This window comes from Stigmatopora argus, chromosome 1 (genome assembly GCF_051989625.1).
Source record: "Stigmatopora argus isolate UIUO_Sarg chromosome 1, RoL_Sarg_1.0, whole genome shotgun sequence".
NCBI classification, from domain to species: domain Eukaryota; kingdom Metazoa; phylum Chordata; class Actinopteri; order Syngnathiformes; family Syngnathidae; genus Stigmatopora; species Stigmatopora argus.
Window position 1 is genome coordinate 22,928,372 of NC_135387.1, and position 22,414 is coordinate 22,950,785.

The window sequence follows — 22,414 nt, forward strand, 5'->3', positions numbered from 1 at the left end:
TGGGGTTAATTCCTACCAATAGCCTCTTCGACCTTTTGTCCGAAGTATATTTGCAGTAGTTACATTGGCTTCTCATTTGGTTTTTTAAAACCATTACATTATTTTCCTTTAAAAAAAACAATAACACACACACACACACACAATAATATGTAATGTTATTACAGAAAAGGAGAAAGATTAGGGCCTATGAATGAAAATAAGGTGGCCAAAATTCTGACTAGTCAGAATTCTGAGATAGATCAGAATTCTGGCTTTAATCTAGTCAGAATATTGGTGCCCTTTAATCTGGCTAGATTAAAATCAGAATCTTGACTTTAACTTTTTTGTGATGATGTATGTATAAAACGTGAAAGTACTGTACTGCAACTTCATATTTTTACAAATATCTGTTCATTACTTAAATCTGTTTAGTGCTGTAAATAACACCACATCCATAAGGGCATGTTGATTTTGCCAATGAGATATTTACTAATTGCTCCAAAGCAGATTGTGATTAATGAAAATGAATACTAGTTTCATTTCCCTCAGCAAAAAATACATAATGTGCGCCCTTCACTGAAAATACTAAATCATCTTGACGCTACAGACTGTTTGAAGGATATCCAATTTTGATGGTCAAAAGTAGTATCCTAAATCAATTAATCAGGTGTCCAAGTGGCCATTTCACCAACTGAATTTACCGCACAGAACCACACAGATCAGCTGTCATTCAACGTTTCTGTCTTTTCAATGTCTCTCACTGTCGAAAATTTAAATAATTTGTATGGCATCTCCTGTCACAAAGCTCTCTGGTCACCAGTCACTCATTCTTCATTCAGTCATTCAACATTTTTACTGTCGGTTTATTATTGAAGAACATGAGGGATTAAAAAATGGTGCTAAAACATCAGTGAAGATTCACTTAAACCCTGAAGGTTTTCCTTTGCTAATCTCACATTCCAAACATTAGTTTTAAGCGACTAAAGACGTTCCACTCATAAATCCTTGTAAATCTGAACGAGTCAAGAGTGCACATGTTCCGCTGCATTGTCTTGGAAGAAATTGGTGCTTGGTCGTCCTTTGGCTCTAATCGGGCTTCTGTAGACTCTGTCTCATTGTTTGCCGCTGACCTTTTGCATTACTTTCTGCTTCCAAAGAGATGAGCTTCTTCTGCACTGTCATGGAATGGCAAACTAAACCTCATGGATTTGGAACTCTATCTTTGTCTCCGGGAATGAAGTCAAGGTCCAATCCAATGGTTTACTCCCTCAAGGGAAGCCTTTGGGACATTTTTACATTTATAACAGCCTGCAGTCGGTGGCTTAATGAAAGATAACTGGTCTAATACTTCCGTCCATCTTGTTTGCGTTGACACTTATTGACCAATGCACACACCCAGTGAAGGCTAACAAATAGCAATTAATGATAAATGTTATTCAAACACAATAGCCCAATCAGCTAAAACTCTTAGTGGCTTTTGCCAATAATTTGTTGGGCTGTGTTCTCCCTTTTGTATTTTTCATTCATTTTCCGTACTGCTTATCCTCAGAAGGGTCGCAGGGGTGCTAGAGCCTATCCCATCCAGCTGTGGGCAATAGGCGGGGGACACCTTGAATAGGTTGCCAGCTCATCGCTTGGCACAATATGAAAAAATATGAAATGCTCACATTCATACCTCGAGCCAATCTAGAGCAGTGCTGATAAACATCTGCCTGACTTTGTAGCTCATTCATGCTGTACATACAAAATCAAATGCATTCATTTTTTCGACACTGTAAAACTAGGATTTTGTTAGTTCTGTGATTGTGGCCACTATTGCACTTGCTGAATTTCTTATCCGCAGTCATATTGGTTCTTTTGTCCCCTGGGATCAAAATGGTGCTCTCAGAAGACTTAAAAATCATCAGAAAGTATCAAATACACAGGAAGCCACATGAAAATCCCCTCAAAATCAATAGGAAATGATCCAAAATTTACAGGAGGTGACCTGCAGGTACCCTAAAATCTTAAGGAAGTCACACAACATTAACTCACTGCCTGCCATTGATAACAATAGAGGTCCAATTCACTTTAACCGGCTATGGATGCTCATCTTTCAGGGCCATTAAGTTCATCTTTTTTGGACAAAAATAAACTGGTCCGGCCCACTTGAGATCTACTTGACATGAATGTCGCCTGCGAACCAAAGTGAATTTGACACGCCAGATCTAGAGTGTTCAACCAAACTGGTAAATGTTTGTGGGACGTAGAGGGATCCGGAGTACCTGGAGAAAACCCACGCAGGTCTGGTGGAGAATATGCAAACTCCACACAGGAACCAGAACCCACTGGGGATGGAACACTCAATTACATAACTGTGAGGCAGAAATGCCGAGTCGACCACAGTGCCACCTTTCTTACTTTCAGATTCATATTTCTTTTTAGTTATTTTTTTTATACCACTTTTGTCTAACAGCGTCTGCACATTACATCTCTAAGCTTTCATTGTGATCCTCTCCCCTAGGTGTCTATTTTTCTGCTGGCCTTCTTGCCACACAGCCACAACGTTATCGCATGTGGCTTGATAGTCACAACGGCTTTCAAGACTGTTTATTTTGCCTCCGAGCTTTTATGCACACTTTGCAAGAGGTCACACGTTTTGCAGATACTCATTTTTATTTTTGCTGTTAGTGCAGCCTTAACATTTCCTTGTTGTTTTGATAAATTGCATTTTTTCATTATGCTAATTCCACCAAACAATTACAGTGCAACTCCCAAACTTTCACCTTGTCTGCACTACACCCATGTATTTCTTTAGTGCTTAGCTGTTATATTGAATGGAACATGAATTCCATTGACGTCAGTCAACTCTGACATGAAATGAAATAGTGGACGACTAAGAATTACGCTGTTAATGCCAGGCATTATTTTGTATGCCATTTCGAAGAGATTTATGAATATATAGTTTATTCTCAAATGGCCAACTCTTGTGGTCAGAGTTTTGTGCTCCAAATAAGAGTTGTAAGGTGTAAGTAAATCTGTGTAACAATGCGCAATGCACAAATACTTATTGAATTAGTGGCCAGCCAATCGCAGGGCACAAGGAGAAGGACCATTTACACACACACACACACACTTAAAGGCAATTTAGAGTGTTCAACCAGCCTCCCATGCATGTTTTTGGGACGTCGGAGGACACTAGAGTACCCAAAAAAAAACCTACTGTGAGGCTGACGCGCTAAACATTCGGCCGCTAAACCGCCTCGATACCTATTTTGATATAAATAGTATCTCTATTCACACTGTATTTTTTATTTTCAAAAAATTAAGGGCAATATTCTTGCACATTGTCTAAGGACTAAAACTAGTTGGACCGCTTTGCCGTTTTCAGCCCGGTTCATGTCGTTGCTCTACATGGAAGAAGCGACAAGGTCATAGCACAGTGCGGCAGCCCGAAGACATATTTATTTAAACTGACCTCTGCCATTCTGGGATGGAGTCTGATGCACTCCCTGGTTAGTCAGCACTCCCGCCGTTCTGCCAACTCAGCCCTTTTCTATATTTTCCCGACTTTGGAAATTGAGTTTTGCTGGCCCAGCCATGTACTCCGAACGACATGTGCAACTGACTGATAAATTTGCACTCTGACGGACGCATGTTGGAATGAAATTTCACAGCGGTGTTTCAGGAGGAAGCTCGCTGGAGCATTCCTTTGGGCTGCTCAAAAAATGTTCAGCGTGGGAATCAAGGTCCAAGATACAAATAGGCTTTAAGCCATGTTGGCTTTAGGAAGTCTTGATGGGTTTATTCCTTGGAAGAAATAAAATGAGTGCACAAAAAAGATGCCTCCCACTTGCTCATCTGTGTTATTTGTTGCAAGGTGAGCATACTAGCTTCAAGCACTCGCAGACAAAAATTCCCAGGTACACATCATGATCAATCATCAGGAGATGGACTGTAGTGCTTAGCGTACACTCTGAACTGTCTTACTGAGACATTTTCCATCACTTTATGCAGTGCTTAACTTGTAAATCATAATGTGCCGGACCCAAAGTTCATAAAATACCACAGGGATGACAATTGTGAACTAGTCTTAGAACAAATACAGACTGGGCTATAATTCAACATGCAGATACCAGGTTGCCAGGTTGAGGGACGTACATGCCTCAGTTTTAGACCATTTCCATGGTAAATATTGATGACAGCAATCTTCAGTTAGACAGGCTAAACTGTATTCACTGCCCATGTCATCACGGGTGCGACTTTGAGTATACATTGAACGTTAATTGAATATTATCCGAAATGTATGGGTGCCCATTGAAATTACATAAAACCTCCCTTATTCTTTCTTTTATTCTGACTATTTCTCTCTACCATATAGTTGCAATCTTAAGTCTGATAGATGTTTGACATATATTCAGTCTCCTTCCTAAATTTGTAAACCTCAGTACCTTGTTCAACCAAAGGCTGCCCGTGGGAGGCAAGTGGGAGGGGAAGTGCATAAGACCTGGCCAGCTCCAGAGAGACATGATAACCTTTGCATGTTTTTCTTCTCTTTTTTAAACACACTGTGTAAAGAACAATCAGCGCTTATCGTGGTGGCCCACAGGCAAATGCTAATACAGTGTCATGCAGAGAAAGCTGTGAGTAGCGACAAGAGCGTTGAGTGGTGCCCTCGACGTCTGCATCAGACTGATAGCTCTAATGCGTTGGCGTTCCACGTACCTTTTCTGATCTGGTGCTCTACCTATGATGTGAACCTAAACTTCTGTCGAATGTCTTGTTGTGTTTTTACTTTGAAATGATTTGGAAACATCACTCTTTGCATGTTTCTCCCTGACCGTCCCACTCCCCCCCACAGCGCGAATTGTGCGGAGTCGTCAGTGGTGCGAGATGATTCCCTGCGTGGAGGGCGAGGTGTGCAGCCTCCTTTTCAACCGCTCGGGCTGGACCTGCACTAGAAGCAGCGGGCGCATCAAGACCGTTACGGTAATTCATGCCCCATCACAAAAATGTGTTATCTACAGTATGTAGAGTACATGATGTCAGGTGTTTAATGTCATTTTTTGGAAGAAAGTGGATGGACTGTTAACTTCATGCTTTATTAGTATTACAAAAATGATAATAACGAAACAACCTTTTAAAGTGACAACTTGTCCCCAGAACTTATGAGGAATTAATACAGACCATGTCGCAGAATGTCCGGGTGGCAAAAGTCACCTTCTCCTCTGACACAACTAGTTGCTTTGTTTTAACCAACTGAATATTAACAATTTTGGAATATGATTGCTTTGTTTTGTAAAGATATTTGACAGCAACCTATGCAATTCAATCAATAGGCCAAACTCTTTTTAATTTCACTTCAATATCTCATGAAGTGTGTGTAAATTTATTCATTCATTTTCAATTTCGCTTATCCTAACAAGTATTGTGGGGGGTGTCGGAGCCTATCCGAGCCCACGATGGGCACTAGGCAGGATACACCCTGGATTGGCTGCCAGCCATTCTCGCTCACACTCATACCTAGAGGCAATTTAGAGTGTTCAATTTTTGGGGAATGTGGGAGAAACACGTAGTAGATGGAGAAAGCCCACCCTGCTACGGAGAGAAGATGCAAACTCCACAAAGGAACATATTTAGTGCGTGCAGCGACCAATTTGCAATGTCTTTCGAGCTTGTTTCGAGCTCCACTTGCTGCTGATAGTTTGGGAAGAGGAGCCAAAGATTTATTGTAAAAGCCAGATTTGGGTCAGGAGAATCCAACACAGTGATGGTGTAGTGGTCCTTCCGCCTCACTGCAGGCAGCCTGGGTTCGATTCCCACTCGGTGGCAGTGTGAGTGGTTGTCTGTCTCTCTGTGTGCCCTAAGACTGACTGGCGACCAGTCTAGGGTGTAGTCTGCCTTTCGCGCAAAGACAGTTGGGTTAGGCTCCAGCAACCCCCGCAACGCTTTCGAGGATGGGCGGTAAGGAAGATGAATGAAACCACCACAGTGATGCTAATGCATCTATTGCGGCTATCTATGTACATTCTCGAGCGCCTTCTGCCATCATCTCTGGAAAGTCTAAAAAATGCTGTCAAGACAAAAATGCAATGACTGCATAAGAGTACCAAAGAATGACGTTTATGCTGCCCATGCTGTCGAACAACAGGGTGAGATATTTATTATACTATGACCGAAGACGCAGGGAAACATTGTTGTTGTCGTCGTGATAGCTGTCATGATGGACACTGTTGTCATGGTAAGGTGCGCAATGTCAAACGTGAAGCTGATATTGTTTTATTATTTTATTTTTTTTAGATATATTTATGTATTTTTCCTCTAACGTTCCCATTCACCAGGCCTTCTTGTCTCTTGCTCATCCCACCTCCTCTGTTCGTCTGCCTTGGGCATCTGCGGCAGATTTTACGCATGCTTTGCACTTGTGTCATAATCTATTCTGACAGCATACTTAGGTTCACTGTTTGTGTATGTATACTATCTTGTGGGTGCATGTATCACATGGACCGGAATGTGCTTCTCTGCATTTTCTCAATTAGCAAGGCTAAGGACTGATTCAGTTAATTGTGATGCTGGTGATGCTTTGAGGATAATGTTGAGCATTAATTTATAGAAGCACTACCTCATAAATTAATGGAAAGTAAAAATCTATCATAACCGCTCATTGTAATCAATTACTAAAATGCGAAATCCCAGTCGAATTCTTGGTTGCTTCATTTCTTTCTCCCACTCAAAACACTTTACACATGAAAAAGTCATATTTATTTCCAACAATTTTCTGTTTGCGAGTTCATTTTATTATGTTCAATCAGAATTCTGTTTCTGTCTTTCCGTGTCAAAGTAATCTACCCAGGATTTCAAACAGAACCTTGCAGGCCGATGCCCCATCGACAACATTTAACGTGCTAGTTACCCCTATTTTTACCCCATCAACATCCATCTAAGCCAGTATGAATAATTTTACTGACGGTGGTACAGTGAAAAGCTGCCTCAATGAATGGCTAAAGCAGTTTTCACATTTGAAGAAAAAATGTCAATTTTATTGCTTTGGCAACACAAGTCTGTCAAATTTAAAACTTATTTCTAAGAAAATGCTTCTCCCAAAAACCAAATTTGCTTTTGATATCGAGAGCTTGTATTAGTCTCTGTCTTGTGCATTAGCATCTGAATACTAGAAAAGGAGACTTCAAGATCATATAGAATGACCCTTGTCAAATGACATGACAGCCTTCAGAAGGACAATGTAGATTTGTGACTAATGACTTCAGTCGTATTCACGCGCCGCTGTTATCTGGACAGAGGCTTTAAATTAAACTCGACGTGCTTCCTTAGATGATGATTCACAAGTTTTGTGATCCAATTAAATGTGTCACTCTTTGTGATTAAACAATTTTATGATGCACTGCATAGAAACCAATGGATGAGTTTTCATTAGAGCAGGGCTGTCAAACTCATTTTGTTGAAGGCCACTTCATAGTTTTCTTCAGACAGAAGTTATGACCGTGAACCCATATAAATATATGTTCGCCTCATATGATCACATAATCCAACAAAGGGACCGACAATTAATGTTCAAATCAAAAGCCAGGAAAAGGTGTTTCCTCAGCTTTCTTACCATTGTTTTGCTTTGTTAACATTCCAATCTAGACAGTTTACTTCAAACTTAGCATCTCAGTGGTTTTGTTGTACCTCATTTGTTGTTGCATTAATGTGAATTTGCCATGTAATATAATCCATTCCTCCTGCAATGCTCAACAATGCAAGGTTATTGTGGTAAAATTATTCTGATCTTTGAACAAAATGCATAGAAAAGGGAAACGTATAAAGCATCAAGTTGTCTCTTGAACAGAATCTCTTTGCACTCAAGGATAATGATGAATAAAAATGTTCCCGGAAAAAAAACCTGATGTATATTTAAGTGGCCTTCTTGCCATTCAGAGTGGAAGCGTTGACTAGAAATATCAATACTTAAACTCATTTGAGCAATGTTTGATTCTTTAAGACAGGGATGTCAAATGCGTCGTCCGGGGCCCGTAAGTGGCTCGGCAGGTGGTGTAATCAGGCCCGCTGGGTTTTTCTGCCTGACAGTCACTTTGTAGCTCATTCGTACATGCGGAATTAAATGCTTTCATTTTCTCGACAAGGGCGCCATAATGACAGAAGTTTGTGAGTTGTGTGATCCAGTGCGTGCATTACTGCACTTTTCTCAATTTCCCATGCGCAATCACATTCACAAACAAACAAGAAGTACCCCAGAAAGTCCTCAAAAACTAAATAAAATGATTCAAAATCTGACTTGTAAGTAATACCCTAAAATGGACGTGAAAAAAAGTGATTCAAAATTAACTCATTGCTTGCTATTAGAATTGATAGATGTCCAATTCACTTAAAACTGGCGTTGGATGCTAATCTTTCAGTGCCATTGATGGCGCTACACCTGTCCAATCCATTTTGACTGGGAGGTCCAAATGAACGATGGTAAGATAGTGGTATGAAAATGGTAAGAAATTGTAAGAAGCATTCAAACACCCTCTTTTAAGACTGCTTTTGAAACAGTATATTAAAGCAACTTCTAATTTGATCAGTCGTACTGGTTGCCAAATCATGCTTTTATTAAGTGTGACAAAAAAAAAATAGACAAACAAAGTGGTGTTCAGCTTGTGTTTACTTGACTCGGGATTTCATGTACATGTCATACATTACATTAATACTACGTGCACTTATTATTATTTTGCCCAGCCAAATTGGCAGCGATTGCTGCCGGCCATGTGTCTGACTGTTATCAAGAGAGCAGGGACAGTCATCATTTATTTATGTTGCATTTGATCCTGCCGACATGTAGAAAATAGAGGGGAAAAAATAGATAAATAAAAAATCAAACAACTCATTTAGGAAATTCACACAAGATGTTTCGCTCAGTTGAAGTGGCCCTGGAGGTGACATGGAGGTAAAAAGTTCAAACCTCAGCATGTCTTACCCTCCTTTATGCGACCTACTTTGCATATAAACATCTGAAAGTCCCGGCTGTGGATTTCCGACTTTTATATTAGCAAGGCAGTGAATCATATTAAAATGTTTAATAAGGTTTTGACTCTAGAACAAATGTCGAAATATTTCCAGAAATGTCTTTCTTTAAAGTAATCAAGCTTTAACTATAGCTCGAAAAGAGCTATAAGAATAGTACATAATGCAATACATAATACATTAAAAAGTACATAATGTGGGAAATAGAAAGCATGCACAAATTCTTTTTCTAAATTCTTTTCATTTAAAATTCATAGATTAGAACTAGCATTACCTCTATCGACGCTACTGTATTGATGTCTATTAAACAGGTAAGTTAAAATATTAGTTTCTCCTTTTAAACATGATGTTTTGTTGTGGAATGTGTGGCTTTTATGAAATTTTGTATTCCACAAATATACCATATTTTTTGGACTATAAGTCGTTCCTGAGTATACGTTTCACCAGCCAAAGAATACACAATAAAGAGGTAAAAATATATACTTAAATAAGTCGCACTGGAATATAACTTGCATTCTTGGAGGGCATTTTTTTAATCAAAAAAATCGTGTTTATTGCAAGTCCCTGCAGTTTTCTTTTCCTGTTGTTATAGATTGGACAGGTCGAGTTGAAAAAGCAAATCACATGGAGACTGGCGCTCCATTTTTTTGTTTTTCATCAGTTCCATGCTAAGATCTCGTGTTATTCTTCAAGCAGAGAGAAAAATACACTCTTGGGTTTCTTAAAATTCATCTGGGCAATAGGGTGACATGATCATCTGTCTTGGGGAGATATTGTGTGGAGTGATGCGGAAAATAAATTCAAACACGCCCGATTGATACATTCTCGATGTAAGCAAACTGTGTGACCAAAGCCCACGTTTTCCTTTGCCTTTGCATTATTTAGTTGTTGTAATGTCGAATGTTTTGGTCTTTTCTCTAGTGTAGCTATTTATTTGTTTGGTATTTATTTAAGCCTTCTAAGTACTGAATGTATTATCTAAAGCTGTTGTTGTTGGGTTTTTTTGCTTTTAGCTCAGGTCTTTGAGCCTTTTTCTTTTCTTTCTGCCATGCCAAAGGCGCTACATTTTACATTTGTGTTGTCAAATCGCACACATCTTCTCCAACTGCCCTTTTTGAGGTTCTGTCATCGGCAGCCTTTCAACTGCCATTTGTGTTTTAGCTCGTCTCTAGAGCTTCATCTGGTGTGAAATTGTTGCAGCCAAAGGCCCCTTTTCAACATTGACTTTTTATAGCACTTCAGGCACACATTTAAAAAAAAAGGTTTTCACTGGGTTAGACATGTTAAATCTTTCAGCCAACGCAAACCTGCTAATAGATTTGCTTGCATTCAGTTTTGTTGGTATTTCACCTGCATCCAACAGTCCCCAGAATCAATCCGTCCATCTGCTTATCTTCACAAGGAGTGGTGGAGCCTATCCCAGCTGACGCTTAGAAGAAATTGAGCTTTTTTTGGTGCTGGTTCGAAATGATGGAAAGAAAGCAATTTATATTTTGCTTGTCGTTTAACACTACTTGAGTTTATGATCTTGCTTTTAATCAGATTATAGGGAGAAGTTCATCATGTTTTCTTACGTGTATTTATTTGGATTTTCTCATTCATTGTCTGTGCAAAACCTCATTAAATGTGGCAAACTGCTTTTCCACTAGATAACTGTACCAATGCAGTGAAGCTTGAAAGGGACACAAGTTATTATTTGATTGATGTAAGTTGTTCTTTTTTTTAAAGCCTCTTCCCAGTTTAAGGTCTTGCACGAGTGACTCAGCAAAATGAATCACAGCGACTAATTTTTCCAGATGGCTTATCAACCATTTTGTGCCTCTTTCATATCTAAGAATTTTTTTTACCAGAAGTTGTATCTCTGAGTTCCAAAATTAGGACGAAATGTACTTGGAAAAGGGCACTTCTATTTTTACAACAACCCTCTATTTTTCTTTAGCAACCTGCAAGTTAGTGAGACCGGGGGCAGTTAAAATGGTTGGCCGTAGTTTCAAACCCTTTATTTCCACTATTACAAACTTATTAGACCAAAATGATCCCCAAAATAGAAGACACAAATATTGCTCAAAACTGCTCATGAATACATTGAATTTTAAAATTTATTGTTTGTTTCGCACTGGCCTTCTCATAAATTTAGGCTGCACAGCTCATTGGAACTGCGAGACTATCATTTATTTACGTAACATCGATGTTCACAAGTCATCTTGAAACAGGGCACCTCTAGCTCGGCATGGAGGTTCAAAAATTTACATTAAATCACACGGCAAAGTGCTTGTGAGAGAACACCTCTCGACCGGTCTGCTGGCAGGAAATCAATGTTTTCCACGTCCTAGAGCCTTGTGAGCTCCCATGGATGATGAGCACTGGTTGCATGGGTCTTGTCCTGTGGGGCCGCAGTCACCTTGTTACCCTTTTAATCAGATTATAGGGAGCAGTTCATTGTGCCTCCCTCTAGTGCTGCCTCAGCATTCTCCTCCAACTTCAAGAAGGTCCCCAGTCGATAACATAGACCTGCGGAAAGAGACAAGTTGATCCATTTTGAGCTCGGATATTGAGAAACCTTGGAAAAAGAGCACCAGCCAAGTCCACAATCTGGCCTGCGGGACATGTGCTTTAGCATAACCCCCTTTTTGGATTTGGACCTGAACGCAACACACTCCATTGTGTTCCTAATCGCTCGCTGCAGTGCATTGACAGCAGGTACAGTGAGCCACTTACTTTATCTTAACATCTGATCTGCCAATGATTAATCATTTTCTGTTTTCAGCACAGTTGTTAACAAAAGGGTATTGGCGAGGATAATTTAATTGCCTTTGTTTGTAGTATTAGAAGGCGGTCCAGTGGAGGGAGTGGTTAGCGCATCGGCCTCACAGCTCTGGGGTCCTGAGTTCAAATCCAGGTCATGTCCACCTGTTTGGAGTTAGCATGTTCTCCCCGGGCTTGCATGGGTTTCCTCCGGGTACTTCGGTTTCCTCCCACATTCCAAAAACATGCGTGGTAGGCTGATTGGACGCTCTAAATTGCCCCTAGGTATGAGTGTGAGCGTGAATGGTTGTTTGTCTCCTTGTGCCCTGCGATCGGATGGCCACCAATTCAGGGTGTCCCCCGCCTCTGGCCCGGGGCTCCAGCACCCCCGCGACCCTAATAGGGATAAAGCGGTTCAGAAAATGAGATGAAATGTAGTATTAGTACTTGACAGGACTTGACAGTTGATTTGGGTGCTGAACTCTTGTCTTTTTAAAAATGGTAAATTCCGTCAAATATTTTCTGCACAAAGTAATAAAGATTTTTTTCGCGCGCGTAACAAGTCAAGTTAGTGGTTGGTTGTTACCAACGTCAACAGAAATTCAAAGGCCAGAGTAAGGGATTTTTTGGGGGGCTTCAAACCGACTGAGCAAGGTGAGCTCCCAGTATGTGGGAGTAAACACTCCCTGCCTCATGAGGCGCTTTGCTTGACAAAGTGAATACAAACAAATCACTGCGCCCACACACATCGCCAAAAAAAGACTGCATTTGAATGCAGTAAAAAAGACAGCATTATGCAAAGCTGTGAATCTTTAAAACAGGTGGAAATGCATCATTTTCTTTCTACCATCTAAAATAACAATACGTATGGCTCGAGATTTGAACTTACCTTTTTTGTTTAATAGGAGATTTTTCCTTTGGGAATGTTTTCCAACTTGATCCTATTTTTAACAATCTGATATAATAAGAAAGCTGACTAATTCCAAAAACAGACAAGAGGTAATACAGTGGTACCTCTACATACGAGCTTAATTCGTTCCGGGAATGAGCTCGTATGTCGATCTTCTCGTAACTCGATTGAAATGAACTAAAAACCAATTAATTCGTTCCAACCCTCTGAAAAAACACCAAAAACAGGATATTGGATTGGATTTTTTTTTTATTTCATCTAATTCGCCATCTATTAACAAAGTAACACATAACTAGTGGTTTAATAGTAATAAAATGTGTTTAATAGAACTAAAATTAGACGGATTTTGCGGAGGGGGGGTTGGTTCGGTAGGACTATTCCACGACAACGCACTCGTAACCGAACAAACAAATTTAAATTAACTTGGATTCATATATACAGACTCACTCAAACATACGTTTAATGTAACTTTAGACAAAACTCTTCTAATTTTTTTAAATTTATTTTTTACCTTCGTTCTCCGGGTGAGCTGTTTGCCATGCCTCCACCCTCACGTTCGCTATCGATGGGCTGTTTGCTGTTGTATTCCCTTCAAAATATTCCGAAAATGATGCACACAAATGTCCTCACAATAGGATAACGCACGACCACTTGCCAACGAGAAGTAGTCTTGAATGAGCGATCGCGGGAGCTACCAGGCTAAGGAAGGAAAAACAGGAAATGCAACAGCTCAGCCTACCCACGTATTGATTGTGGGTAATGAAGTTTTATTCTGAGAAAGGGTGCCATTGGCTATCGGTGTTGTGTGCACGAGTATACTTCATTACCCAGAAAGCCCTCTTGCCCGTGCATGTGCGTTGTGCGTTTTTTGGTCCATGTGTAGGAGAAACTCGTGTGAAGAAACCGTTCAGTGCTCGTAGATATCTGTTATACACGAAAGAGATACGGCAAAAAAGACAATGATAAACAGCCTCTCATGTCATGGTCACCTGGCTTTCTCGCATCTCGAAATTTTTCTCGTACCTAGAGCTAATTATTTGCTCGAAATTTTCCTCGTATCTCGAGCATCTCGTAGGTAGAGCTGCTCGTATGTAGAGGTACCACTGTAATGATGAGTTGATGATTTTGAAGCGTAGGGCCAGGATTAGTTAAACAACAACAACAAATTTTCAGCAAATTGTCAAAAACATTAATGCTGCTTTGTATTTTGTGAATGCTTTAGGTGATAAGTTGACCTGATAGTCTTACATTTTTACATACTAAATCCATCAAAGGCCCTCCAAGAGAATCAAATCGCGGCAAACTTTGTATTATCAGCAAATGTCACATCGTCGTCCAAAGAATCATCCTCGTATGCTGTTGAAATTGTTTATTTATACCCAGACTTTTTCTAAAGTCACCTTTAGACAGGGCTATATTCTTAGCCTTTCTTTTCATCCTTGTCTGCAAGGAGGCTTAGCAAGGTATTGAAATCTGTCATGTTTGTTCCTCTTGTCCAACCCTTTCTGAGCCGCTCCTCGAATGTTATAAAAAGCCAGAGGTTTGCTTTGCCGATGCCGTAGCGGCCGTTGCGCCTTTTATCCCTTTTGGCGGCCTCGTTCCTCTCCTTGTTTTGATTTAAAGACGCAGTGGAAGTACTTAGCATTTAGATGACATGCCAGAGAGAGGTGTGATGAATCAACAGCTATTCAGAGAAGTGAGTTCTGTCACCGGCACCGGCCAGGCCAGACCAACAGACGGACGAAGCCAGTGACAGATCACGGGGCGACAAGCTGGGCGGGCTGCAGAATACCAAGTCCCGTGGAGGCAAGTGAAACACAACGCCTGGCAAGATGAAGAGGAAAGCAGAGGAATACCAATCCGGGCCTCGCTCCAACACTTGCCTCACGTTGCTCCTGTCATTGGCTAAACACGCCATTAGCCTCGTGATTATGATTAGCCGCGTCATTATCTACACAAAAGTGGCTCATTCGCCAATATTAAGACGATAAGGAAGCGGCTTTCTCCCCTCCCCAGTCAAGTGGAAAGATGAATGAGGACATTAAGTGGTTCTTCGTGGGATACCTTTCATAAAAAGTCAAGCAAAACTAAAAAGCTTTCTTTATAACCTTTGGCTTTCATTGTTGATGTAATTGGAAGACGTGGCATCTGTGCTTTTGAATGGACATATGCTAGGCAGAGAGCCAGTATGTCGAGCATTTTCCTCTAATACGGCCGCTTTCAAAAAAATCATTGTTAAAGCCACCCTCAAGTGCTCCCACTTTCATTTATTAAACAGAGGCATCGGGTAAAATGATTGAGTTTTTAAAATGTATTTAAGTATTAACTCATTAGCTGCCATTGACAGCAATAGATGTTCAATTCATTTTTGACTGGGCAAATTGGCGCCACATGATCACTCATTGCTCCGCGGTCAGAATTTGGACACCCCTGGTCTAACACTTATCTACTTTCTTTTGCAGCCTTTGCCCAAAGACCCATCGTAGGATCCAGCGCTGGCAAAAGACAACATTAAAGTACGTTGAACTACATGGATTAATTGGAGACATTAACATGACTTTGATGTATGATGATGATTTGCTAATTTAATTTAAATAGTTCCTGCTGCACTAAAAAAACACATCTATTTACACTAGTAGGTGAAGCATAATTCAAAGCTTCAATATGCAAACGCTGCTCACTAACAAACCCATGTGGTTTTAGTGTCTTTAAAAATGTCTCCAACTTTGAATACAATTTACCCAGGACAGTAAAACGACAAATGTGTTCTATAATGCACTCTGCATAAAGCCATGTTATACTAATATATAAAACAATACTTTTTGTGGGTTTTCTTGCCAACTTTGAGACACAACCCATGAAATAGAACCCATAATTGAAAGTTATATCTAAATGACTTTAACACTCACTGTGCTTGACTTTGCTGGGAGGTTTACATCCCCTTCCTTTGTCACAAAAGAGAAAACATATTAGACATTGAGCTTAATTCCTTTCCCAAAGCTATGTCTGTGAAGTTTTTTTTATAATCGGCAAATCCAGAGGCTTTCGGAATGCGCAGGATTTACTCAAAGATTGATTTCCCCTCTCCTGCTGAGAAAACAAAATGAATCAGGCACAATTACCAAGAACAGAGAGAAGGGGAATTGGGGCCACTATAAATATTTATTTGCCAGTATTGGGAATTTGAGTGATTCTAGATGGATTCGCCAAATCATATTTATGGTTCTCAATGATTTAGCTCCACAATCCTCGGTGTTTGTCTACTCTTCTGTTGAACCATCCATATATTAGTATTTACAAATGTATTCACATTACACGCTTGCTTCTATTAGCATTCAAATGGATTTCTCGATCCGATGGTAGGACATAATATTCCATCTCTACTCAAAATTGAATTTAAAGGAGAAAATATTGTTTAATAAATACATGTAAAAAAACAGAATCTCAATGTTCTGGTGTGTAGTAGTAGAGAACAACATGGTAAATAAAAGACACGATATTTAAATGCCTGTTGTAGCCAATAAAATAAGAGTATCCCTGATTTTCTATAATTGCGCGTGACATCAGTATTACCCGTTGTCCCATATGTGGATAAACAGAGTGAATTGAGGAATGTAATAAAGTTTTTTTTTTTGGGGGGGGGTGATTTTTCAAGGCCATATAGTCCCAATCTTACCAGGAAAGTGGCTCCTCAAATGGTCAAAAACATTCCATTTGTACATTGATGATTTGCTTCATGAAATCTTTTCAACCTGTTGTTGTGTCTTGCCCCTTTTTAATTGTTTGTTTCTCAACAGGTTCACTGATCCATGCTGTAAGACAGGCTGTGGCCAATCACTACCGAACATTACTTCTGCCCAACAAAAAGGTTCACAAACTCGACAGCACGTCTTTACTTTCTGAGTTCCCTTTTTCCTCTTAGTTTCCGCATCGATTCTTAAATGCAGTCACATTTATCTCCAAAACGCTGAAACAATTCCTGCGTGGCAAAGGTACTGCATCGACATTGAAACAAATGTTCATCTAGTGTTTTCTATACAATCTGGAGGACACTCTCAAAGAGAATTTATAGGAAGACCTTTCCAAAATCACCCTTTCCATCTTCTCTCGTTGCCACCGTGAGGCCATCCAAGGTGATTTTATGAACATCCCCACGTTGCTGACTCACTGCTAAATTCATCCGAGCCAAATGAGTCCACAGGATTCACCAGGATGTGGCCAGCAGATTCAGCGTGAACAAAGACAGTGTAAACACAGACATCTACAAGACTCGCATTGAGATGGACACATCACGTGTAAAAAATGGCTGACTAATATTTGGCCTACTCAGTCAACAGAGGTCACCACATGGTCAAATGTGGCTATTTTGAATGAGTCAGCATACAGTATGTGTTTTGGTTTTCAAGAAGTAGTTTTTGTCAACAGCGCTCACGTCATCGGAAGCATTTCCAGCGAGTGCGTGTGCTTGTGCACATCCAATTGTACACTGTGAAAAAAAATCATATCAAATTGCATTGTTCATACTCTTGTGCGTTATGGAGCCACATTAGCGAAAGACGTAGGGGGTGTTCACACCGGGAAAGTCCATAGTTTGCCTTTTTTGGTCCGGATCAGAATACAACCATTTCCTGGTTTGGTGCAATTCTTTTTCACACTGCAAATCTCGAAGGTGCCCCCTGACTTGACAACAAACATCAATCATTGGACCAAACGGTCTGGGCGGGGTAACACGGTCAAATACGAAAGAGAAAAATCATAGAGCTATGATGTTAGCGAAACATCATTTCCCATAACGCCTGCGGCTACGAGGGTCTGTTATTGCAAAAAGGTGTGTGATTTCACAATTGGTTCGCACCACAACGCGGACACAAACCGAGAACACCTCTCGGCGAAGTCTCGGATCGGCACCAGAGTTCGTTGGTTTGTATTCACCTCCGCCCACAAAGTGCGCCCCACCAACTGTTTGGGGTTTAGTCCAGACCAAATACTGCAAGTGTGGCTATGCCCTAAGAATTGGGCCCCAATGTAAAGAAAACGGGTGGCGTGGACAGACAACTAGTACCAGAATATTATTCTAGTACAGGATATTTTATTTTAGAGAATAAAGTTATGATGTAGTCAGAGACAGTTTACAGTTCTCCAACTTATTCGGGTGACTGTTTCAGCAAATGAATGAAAATAGGTTCTGAAAACAATTCATCCGCGACTAGGAAAATCGGTAAACAAGTGAATGCGTCTAGAGGCGAGGACTGTTAAGGAAGTTAAGTAAAATTTGGTTGGACTTGACAAGATAGTATCAAACATTTTTTTTTGCCCCATGATACACACCACTTTTAAAGTATAAATGTTGGCGGAAAAAAACAACAAACTGCTGTGGTTATTTGTTCAACTAATAAGCAAGGCTGTTGGCTGATTAGTATTTTAGCATCATAGGCATTTGTTCAGGTTTTTTTGCATTGACTTGTTCCAATGACAACTTCATTTTTAAGAAAAAAGAAATCCTGTGCATCAATTAATACTCAATACTCAAATAAGTTTGTTTTTTAATAATACTTTTGTCTTCTAAGAACTCATTATTTCTCTTTTTCTTTTCAGTGTGAGCCGCATTTTCTTTCGTAAAACGCACACTTAAAAAAAACTCCATCTGGCCCTGAATTGGGTAATCGTGTTCAAATTTTAGTGTTTGAAGACTTTCATTTTGGTCTTCATTTTATGCCTAGAAATATTTATATTACGGGGATAATGAGAGCAAGTGTAGTAGACAGTAGTGTAGGTGGATAAAATCTGCCATCCAGAACATGTCTCATGCAATCTATTAGGGAAAACTGTTCTAAAATCAACTCTATTTTGATATGAAATGTTTTGTTTAACTTTAAGTGCTATTAGCTGAGTTCAGATGCTTGATATATTTGACATGATGTACTGTATATAGTATAATGATAAAAATTACTGTCCTTTATGATCAAAGGGTGTCAATGTAAGAGAGAAAATGTTCATTAGACCCCTTTTACAGTTGCTATCTTCACTTCTGCTGACTGTTGCTAATAATAAAAAGGCATAATGAGAATTATATCAATTTATTAATTATGACTCATAATTCAAATTAGTGAAAACATCTTGCAATACTGATTCAAAATAAAAGAAGCATTTAATTTTTGACAGGGACACCTGAGGAATAATTTCCTGTTCAATATATATACTGCAACCCTAAAGAAAATATTTTTTTCTTATAATTGTTCCATAATGATAGTACAGTCAAATGTTGATATTTTATGTCGTGCTCTGTAAAGCACTCTAGTCTAGTTTTGTCTGGTGTGAAAGCTAAATAGTAAATAACTTGACTTCATTTATTTTTAGTTTGGCTGTAACAAACAGGGGAAACAACTTAACCATTATTATATCATTTTAATATTAGAACTGTAACTCTATTATTTTTAAGTGAAATTCAGGAGAGATGAGGCAGTCTGTATGCAATCAAGTCAATATTAATAAGATTCTGCTTGTGATGATTAAAAGAATGAAAGAACTGTGTGCACTTTTGCTATATTAACAGTCCCTAACCTTTCTTGAAGTAATAAAAAAAGTAATAAAATATACAATTCAACCAATGTGCCCCGGTCTAATTGATCAAATCTATTTTGTCATGTTTGTTGAAGGTAAAATAATTAATGAATATCTAGAGATTAAAAGCAAAACACCACAAATGATGAAAATGTTTTTAAAACCATTCTGCTATTGTTTCTTCGGGTGCATTTAGTTCCATTAGCGATAGCGCACAGCAAGTGGAAGTGAAGATAAATCAAGGAGGAGAGAGAATGAACACAATAACATGAACACCAGTAAAATCTTTTTAAATACAACAAAACACAAGTTGAAATCTGCAAAAATAAATAAGCAGTCTATAAAAGGCTTTTTTTTTCTAGGACAAAAGCAATGTATTGCATTATGTTGTGCTGGTGTCCCTGTTAATGTGACTTGCTTCCTGTTTTTCATTTTTGTTTTCCCTTTTGTTCTTTATTTGTACTTAATATCCTGTACATCTCTGTTGTAATGTATGCATTTGATGATAAAAAGAGAGCATCTGCTCGGCAGAATAAGGACTCTTCTGTGTGTGTTTGGAGGGGGGTTGTACGCGCACACTCATTGTCATCGGTTGGCAAGGTGGTAAAATACTGTTTTGCACTTGATATCATACCTTTTATTTCATGCTGCTTAGATTATCACTTAAGGCTCAGTGGATCTAAATCTGATAAATATGAATTGCTTAGAACTGTGATAACGGAGGAAAGAATTCCTTAAAACAACCAAAATTTAGCATTTTTGCACCTGTGCAGTACAGAGAGTATTTGAGTTAAGACTAAGTTGAATATCTACGCTGGTATCGTGAACCGTAAAGTCAAAATTTATGTCAAAATATCCCAAAAAGTCAACTAAATTAAATCAAGAAAGTAAGATAAGATGTTGCAATTCCCATTATTACGCCGAGATAGATAGAAAATTTTGATTTTCGATGGTTTATTTGAACCAGAAGCACAGAACCTGACTACTGCCGCCAATTCCTCCGGCCCTCCATCGGTCACACCTGTCAGACACGTGGTGCGTTTAGTGACAGCCTAAAAAACACAGCACTTAACACATCAACATTGCAACAAAAAGAGTACATGCAACGTGCTCCACTACATTGCTACCCTTACTTTTAGGTTACGTGAACAGAAAGTTCATTGACTTTGTCGGCGACGTAAGTTCTTTATAACCACAAAACTGAATTGCCGCCGAGCCAGGCATTTTTGTGCAATGGTTTATTTTTGTTTTGAATGCAGCACACCTTTAGTGTTGCGCATCGGTATCTCTCTTCTTCCTCTGCTCTTTGGATTTCATGAAGCTTTGTTTCCATGGTAATTGTTATTCTTTTGGCTGAACCTGGCAGATCCAGGTTTCTTCTTGTCATTATGAGAGAAAGGAGAAGGAAAAAGGCAAAAAATACTCCAGGTTTTCAAACACATACAAGCACTTTCTCAGCAAAAACTATGATGCAAGGAATTCATGGCGGACGAGGAGGCCTAAGTGTGGAAAAGTCGAAACGTCGTAGGTTGAGCGCAACGCATCCGGAGGACTCTGTATGTCTGTCTGTCTTCTTTCTCAATCCGAGATTTAGGCGAAGCCCACTTCACTTCAACAATGCCAAAATGCATTAAGAGGCTACTGAAAGTAAACAACTCCTTTTGACTCTGCATCACTTGCGGTTAATGGCGCAGCCGACAAAGGCCAACAGGGTAAAACTGAGACTAGAGCGGTGCAATTGGCTATTTCAGTTCATTTTATTATTAAAAGGACTGCAGATTGCGGCTCAGTGAAGTCTAATCTGTCTCATTCAGGAAGTGACTCTGACTCTGGGTTCGTTTTATAGTAGCAATCTGACAATGTCATTTATTTATTTACTGCCTCTTCTTTTGTTCAATTCCATATTTTTTCACTTTTACAGAGACAAAATAACCAATCAGTGGATAATAGCTCATGCTATGTCTTTTCCTGTCATGCTATCAAAGTACAAATATGCGTACTTGACAGATAACTACAGAGAAGAATGTAAATAATAGGTGTCAAGCGATCATACATGTATCATATACTTTTGAAAGTTTGCCTGTTGGTAAGTTTGTTTAAAAAAACGGCTGAATCAGACAGAAACTGGAATAACACTACTTTTGTTTCAGTCCAATAAAGTGAACTAGAACAAAATCACAAGAATATAGCAGATGATAATACAGTCTACTACATAATTCATGACAAGGGATGCATATTACATTACAACAGTTGCCGTCAGCCTCTTCGTGAAGGGGATAAGCCACAGTGAGTGGATGCAGTTATTACTTGGCTCAAAGAAGACTTTTGCCTGTGCCTAACTGTGACTATTCCAGTGAAATACTTATGAAAAGGCAAAGGGAAAGGTTCCTGGTGATTTAAGCTACGTTGAAGCCTGGAGACTAACTGAAGCAAAGGATGCCACTGACCGCTCAAGAAGGCTCGTGTTATCACATCCATGAAACATAATTAAATGTAAAACATCAAAAACTTGATTTGAACTACCCTTGGGCTTCCTCACTTTGTTAATATCTAGTGTACTGAAATTGTGGTGACACAGATTGCAGTAAATTGTTTTTTGCAAGAACTCGTACATTCTTTACTTGTTCTTGGAAATGGAAGTTTAGAAAAATAATTTGAGCCCCCAATATGGATTAGAGAAGAATCGATCAAACAGAAAAACCTGACAGAAAAAAATGGCAGATGTCAGATTCATTTAAACGGGGAGGACTGGCTGTGAATGCTCACGTTTGAGTGTCGTTGACAGCGCTAGACATCCAATCCATTATGACTGGGAGAGGCTGGCAGTAATCATTTATTTGATTGGATGGCTAACAACATTGATGGCAGCCAATGAGATACTCATTCACGGGTTAATATGAACCCTTCATTTTGAGCATTCAACTCAACCAAAAATGTCCAAATTTTCTTTCCTATTTCTATTTTTGCACCCTCCAAGTCCAAGTCCTTCGCCATTGGGCACGATTGAGGGAGAAATCTCCCCAGTAACCAAAATGAGATAGTGTATCCTCAGTTATTTTCCTGGTAGCATCTGTAAAAAGCAAGTGAATTTTCTTTTACATCAGGTAAAATATAACCAAAAAAACAATTATGAAGCAGCAGCCATACTGCAAACATATTTATAATGTCATGCTAACCATTATCAACCACTGAAATTCACATTTTTACCTAATTTGG

General features: G+C 39.3%; 1 protein-coding gene across 1 annotated transcript in view; it reads left to right on the forward strand.

The window, feature by feature from the left end:
• Positions 1-19,728, forward strand: part of tafa5l (TAFA chemokine like family member 5, like) — a 38,372-nt gene extending 18,644 nt beyond the window's left edge. Inside the window, exons 3-5 of the mRNA XM_077615615.1 lie at positions 4,820-4,947; positions 15,100-15,153; positions 16,435-19,728. Of these exons, the coding sequence (XP_077471741.1) occupies positions 4,820-4,947; positions 15,100-15,123 (152 nt within the window). The 3' untranslated portion in view covers positions 15,124-15,153; positions 16,435-19,728. The remainder of the gene's footprint in view (positions 1-4,819; positions 4,948-15,099; positions 15,154-16,434) is intronic.
• The last annotated feature ends 2,686 nt before the right edge of the window (positions 19,729-22,414 follow it).